At 48.4% G+C, this 6,000-nt stretch overlaps 1 protein-coding gene across 11 annotated transcripts in view; it reads left to right on the forward strand.

Moving 5' to 3' along the window:
- Positions 1-5,203, forward strand: part of LOC110484903 (uncharacterized) — a 34,270-nt gene extending 29,067 nt beyond the window's left edge. For all 11 annotated transcript variants that reach the window (XM_085576136.1, XM_085576134.1, XM_085576137.1 and 8 more), the window contains 4 exons: positions 579-723; positions 1,145-1,293; positions 2,076-2,215; positions 3,473-5,203. In XM_085576136.1, coding sequence (XP_085432262.1) covers positions 579-723; positions 1,145-1,293; positions 2,076-2,215; positions 3,473-3,561 — 523 coding nt within the window. In that variant the 3' untranslated portion in view covers positions 3,562-5,203. The remainder of the gene's footprint in view (positions 1-578; positions 724-1,144; positions 1,294-2,075; positions 2,216-3,472) is intronic.
- Positions 5,204-6,000: the final 797 nt, after the last annotated feature.

A 6,000-nucleotide genomic window follows, 5' to 3' on the forward strand; every position in this document is an offset into this window, starting at 1 on the left:
TGCCCCAGTAGTTTTGGGGTTGGTTTTTTTTTGTTTTTTTGTGGTTTTCTTGGGTTTTTAAATTTTTTTTTTATCTGTGTGTGAACACTTAATCACACCTGGAAAACTATGCCAGGTTTTGACAAAATGTAGCCTTCATAAAAGTTTGGGGGTTTTGCATTATGTTGTCATCTTGCCCATGAAACAGACTGGTCCCTGAAGTCTAAGGTCTCCTCAAAGCTGTTGTTCTACATTTTTGCCTCCATAGGTAAGACAGGAGCCATGCCTCCCTGCATTAATGCAGTTAAGCTCCTTGCCTTGGATTGTTTCCATAATGATGGTCACATTAAGGGCTTAGGAGAGCACCATTGTCAAGAGGTGAAGAAATAATTTGCAGCCAGGAAAACAACTTCATGATTAACAGAGTAAAACTGCAACAGGAATATGTCAAAATGAGGGCTATGTAGTGATTACCTTTATTAAAGGCTGATCAACTTAGAGCCAGTAAAGACCAAACACTAAAGCTACAAATTAGGGCATTGTGACACCACTGAGAAAAATGTGATGTCTGCTGTGTGTGTACATGTTCTTTGTCCTAGATACCTCCTTCCAGCCCTGGTGTTCCTGGCAGTCCTGTCCCTTACCACATGTGCCTGCTTGTTTGTTTCCCACCGAGCCTTGAGCATCCATTCCTCGTGGTTTGTGAAGGCTCACAAGGCTGAGCTCTGGCTCATCCGCATTCTGGTAGGTGGCTTTTGAGAAGCTGTGGGTACATGGTAAATAAAAACAACCTCTGGGCAGTGCTGGAGGCATCAGGAGTGAAATATCCAGTGGCAGAACATAAGTAAGGAAAAATTTCTGCCCTGCACAGGAAAGTTCCTAGCAGGAACTTTTGGAAAGGCATCTACATGTCATCTACATCCACATCTCTTGGCACAAACTGGGGGTGGGCTCTGTTCTTGGCACTTCTTGGCACACCAGTGTAGCACATGGCTGGGCTGGATCTCCAGAGCGCCTCTGGACTCCAAGGTTTCACCTTTTCTCTGTGTTGAGGGACTTCTCCTGCAGCTGGGTCCAGAAGTCTGGCTTAACTCCAGCGGGGCCTAGGGGCCAGCAAAGACAAGCAGAGTGTGTCACTCCTGTCCCCTGCTGTGCTGCGTGGCAGGTGCAGAACGGGCTGGCTCTGTACCTGACGTGGACCAGCATCGCCACGCTGCTCAACTTCACCGTCGTGCTCATCCACAAGTGGAACGTGCCCAACGAGAAAGCAACCACTGCTTCCCTGAGCATCCTGGCTCTCAGCCTGGTGATATGGTAAGCGACCCCGAGGATCCCCACTGAGCCTCAGAAACCCCTTCCACCTGTCACCAGTGGTGACTAGCTGCTCCACTTCACTCATCACTTGTCCCTCCCCCAACACTGAGGACAAAGGCCTCTGGTACAATTCATGGCAGATGAACTACGAGTCTGGGCAGAGCTTTTATGCCCTGACCTCAGCAATGCCAATAAGTATTGTGGGCCAGGAACATGTTTTTGTGACTTGCATGTATTGCCTTGATCCTTAAGATTTTCTAAAGCCTTCTGAGTTTACACTCTGTTAGAAAACTTTCCCACACATTTTCTATAAACAACATATTGTTTTGCATTCCTTCGTGGGGGTGGAGGAAGTTGATGTACTGATGGTTTGTCCAATGTCTTTGGAGAGGTGGCCCATTCACTCTCCAATCCACTGTCACCTTTGGGAAAGTATAAAAGTTGGAGTCAGCAAATAAACCTTCTTCTTTTTTACCTTGCCATCGCAGTGGCTCGTGTTGTGCTTTCTCGTGTCCTGTAGCGACATGCACGAGCCCAACCTGCCTTAGGTTTACAGCTGAAGGTGTGATACCGAAACCATATGAAACAAGACTTTATTCTTCCCCAAAGTTACCTTAAATAAATGATTTATGAACTTTTTGAATATTATAAAATGAAACATTTTGGTCTCTTGTCCCAGCTGGCCCACAAAACCACCCCATTCCCTGTCTAATTCCTTTCTTAGGGAATGGAAAACAACATACAGAGAGAATCCTTACTTTGGTCACTCTTTTTCTTCACAGGTTTTATCTAGAAAACTACCTGCTTGACAAGTACGTCCGCTACAACCTCACAGTCTACCCCGTGGTCATAGCAGCTCTGACAGGCAGCGCCTGTGGGAACGGCTCCTTTTCATCCCCACAGACCAACCACGTTTTCATAGGTGAATCTCTGCAGCTCCTGTAAAAGAAGGCCTGTAAACACTTCCCATCCTTCCTCTGACTTGCCACATGAAGAGCTCTATTTGTTCAAAGCAGAACTAGGGATGTATTGGAAGGTATTTGTTTTGCTAAGGAAAAAGCAGAGCAGAAATCATGGCCCACGAGCCTCGGGGCTGAACCCAAACCTTGTGTTGTCTCAAGTTCACTTCCCAGAGCAATGTGTTTGTCCTGCAATCCTCCAGCACCCCCTTGGCTCCTCCAGCAGCTCCATCTGACACAGAGCAGGGTTGGGATGAAGGCTGAGGGCTCCCATTTGCCCATTGGAGGTGCATGAGGGCAGAGGGCTTCAGATGCTCCTCTCCTATGCACAGCTCAGGCTAGCCTTAACAAGTTTTCCTGGGATTATCTGTTTGCTGCCAGCCACTGTAGCAGAGTTGAGTGTAGTCATCCGTGGTAAAAGGGCTTAAGCTGTCCAAATTCTGTACAATCACAGTCTGGCAGGATCTGCACTATTATGAGCAGTTTTGTGCTGGCATGAAAGGCACTGAGCTCTGTGAACTCTGAATCCTGCTGAAACAGTTTGAGATGCCCATTCCCACCACGGGGTCAGCTGAAGGGAGCATGTTCCCACCCTTCAGCCTTCCCACTGCCACAAACCAGTGGCTCAAGCTAAATTCTGGACTGGCACCACCACTGGAGCTGCTCCAGTCAAGCTCCCTTTGCTGTGAGTGCAGCTGGAGCCTGGCACTGAAAACACCCAGCAGGACTTGGCAAAGCTTCTCTGCCACTGCCAGGGGGGCACTGGGAGCTCGTGTCCTGATGGCTGTGGCCACCAGGAGTGTGGAGGTGTGCTTGGTCTCTAGCAGGCAGCTCTGTTCCTGCAGCAGGTACATTTCTTACCAGCAAAACTTCATTCGTAGTGGTTCAGCTGGTTTGGCTGGTAGGACAAGAATGTGCTTTTCCCAAACTAGTACATGTTTCTTTATATAGTTCTACTATTCTTGGAGTATTTTGTTAATGTAATGTATTTTAACCCCTGTGTCCAGGAAGCCTCCCCCTTTTTAGACATTCCTTGACCTGGAAGCATTGGGCAAATTTCACTGTGTAGCAGTAAAACTCTGAGAGATACAACTCTGGATCCTGTACAGGCAATTGTGGGTTTTTTCTCTTTCCCTGAATACCCCTGTTCTGGGAGTTAAAGTATGACAAGAGGAACTGTCTTTTTTATGCTCTGACATGGCTCTGTGTTTTTTCCCCAGTTGTTCTGCTGGCACTGACGTGCTTGATCTTTGCTGTTCGGCTGGGACTGGTCATGTGGAGACACTGGAAGAGACCACTGGAAGCATGAGAACCCTGAGGTCCATCAGGCACAGTGGCCTGAGACCTCTGGCACATGGTGGCTGATACTTGAAAAGGAGAAAAAAGAATTGGGCATGTGCTGGCCCTTCCTTCCTGCATCCACTCCCTTCTGCATTTCTCTCTTATTCTCTGTTCCAAATGCAGATGTCTTGTGTCTGCAAATGTGTCTTGCTCCCACATTCTCTCAGATCAGTTACTCACAACCCTGTCTTGACTTCCTTTGGTTTTATCCTGGAAAAGTTCAGGAAAAGGTCCTGAGCAGCCCTGTGCAGCTTTGTGATGCCTGGGCCATGGCTCTCTTCTCCTGCCAGTGCAAGCAGGGCTGCCAACAGGCACCCAGCAGGCCTGCACACACAGTTGTTCCTGTTTTTTCCCTTGGTATCCCACTTTCTTGGAAGTGCAGACCCAAGTGAACTGTCCCTGGGGTTCCAGGGGGGAGAACTGTCATTCATTCCCTTGGCATCAGTGCTGAGCATCCTCACGCCTGGTGATGTCAGCAGATCTCCTGCAGGCAGCCACTGCTCCTTTTCCTGCTTCTCTTCAGCATGACAGGAGCAGATACTAGGATTTGACATCTGCCTTTGTAGTGTCAGCTCTGCTGTTTGGTATTCAAGGGGGCAGGGGGAGGGACTGAAGGTTTCTGACACAAACCTGTTGGTGTTGCCTTTCCCTGAGCTGTGCACAGCTTGGGCTGGCTGGATGTCTCTCACTGGGGCAGTTTGTGGCTGCTCTGGAAGGAGGTTAGATGTACAGATGAGCTGGTCCCTGATCTGGGGTGAAGCCTGATGCTTCAAAGGAAGCCTGTTAAAAAAAAAAAATAAATAAAAATGGAACCTGTAGAGCAAGTTCATCCTGGATCGCTGCCTTCTCATGTGGCTTCACCACTTCTGAGTTGGGATTAGGAAGCCTAAAACTGGATTGACTGAATTTTTGGACCACTGCCTTTCCTTCCTGTGCCTAATTGAGAGCTGGTGGTGCCTCACAGGTGTCTGGAAAGTCCTGGCACCAGGAAGGTGCTTTCAGTGCATCTTGCAGTATTATTAACAAAGCTAAATTCTAAAACAACATGTGCTATTGTTCACATTTAGCAAAAACCAAAAGCAGTGTAATGCATCTCCCCTCATCATTCTGGTCTGTTTGTTTTTTTGTTTTTTTTTTTTTAATTTTCAAATAAATCAGCTAATTCTACACTCTGCCACTAACTCTGTAAATCATCTAAAGCAGCTGTCCTGGCCCCTGCCTCACTCATGCCCAGAGTTCCAGAGTGACTCTGGTCCCTTGCTGGAATCTCATGGAGGTGAGGAGTTGGAGGATGTAGATTGCTAGGTATGATTTAAACTCCTTTGACCAGCACCCTGTTCATTAAGTTTCTATTTTATAGGCTCTGCCTCCCAAGATCCCAGCTAATAAATTCCCAGCAGCCTCTCCCTAAGCTGCCTTCTTTAATACAGAGGTATTAAAGCCACTGGCAGGGGGATTAGGGGGTCCAGGCAAGGTGAGAAGCTGCTGTGAGGCTGTGCAGCAGTTCATGCATGGCCAGGTTTTGCAGCCTCCCTCTTGCAGCAAGAGCACTGCAAAGAGCTCCTGGGCCAGGGAAGCTGCACTAAAATTAAAAAAATGCCTTCTCAGAAGGTTTCTTGGTGTCTGTACCTCATTTCTGTGCTGGCCAATGACCAGAAACTATATCAAGAATGCAATTAATTGTCTGGGGAGTGTTTACAGGGCTTTTGCAAAGGGGAAAAAAACTCTGTCTCACAAATCTCTGAAGGGCTCAGAAAGCACAAGCAAGGGTGAAGGGTCTCCTGTTGTCACTGGCCACTACAGAGGCACAAAAGCTGCCACGAAAATCAAAGTCCTCCCACTGGAGACTAAAGCTGGGAAGCAGAGGGGATGTTCCTCCAGGAAGGGAGGTTGATGACACCATGTGCCAGGGGCTGGATAATGTGCTCGCTGAAAATTAAGGGATTGCTTTGGGATGGACAAATTATTTAGGATGGTAAAGGAGGAGGTAGACTGGGGAATTGCAAAAAGCTGCTCTGGAACTGAGAGAGGACAGAGGTCATTGCAGGGGTGTGCCAAAGGATGCTGTGCTTCACCTTGCAAGTGACACCCCCTTACCTGGCCCCTGCCACCTGGGCACAGGGTTTGGGGTGCTGGCAGCCATTCTCACCCAGACACCTCCTCAGCTGGCAGCAGCAGAGGCAAACCATGGATCAGGAATGGCAGGAAAGGAGTCAAATTTACAGCACCTCCTGCCTCTCTAGAGCCACTGTGCCCCCACATCTTGAGGGCTTTGTGCAGCACTGGCCCTTGCTCTCCCAGGAGATTATTTTGGGTTTGGGCAGAGCAATGGCACCAGGGACTGGGATGCTCCCAGAGCTGAGCAGCAGATCAGGAACGTCAGCCCCTTCCCCATGGGCACCTTGAG

This window comes from Lonchura striata, chromosome 3 (genome assembly GCF_050655825.1).
Source record: "Lonchura striata isolate lonStrDom1 chromosome 3, ASM5065582v1, whole genome shotgun sequence".
Taxonomy (NCBI): Eukaryota; Metazoa; Chordata; class Aves; order Passeriformes; family Estrildidae; genus Lonchura; species Lonchura striata.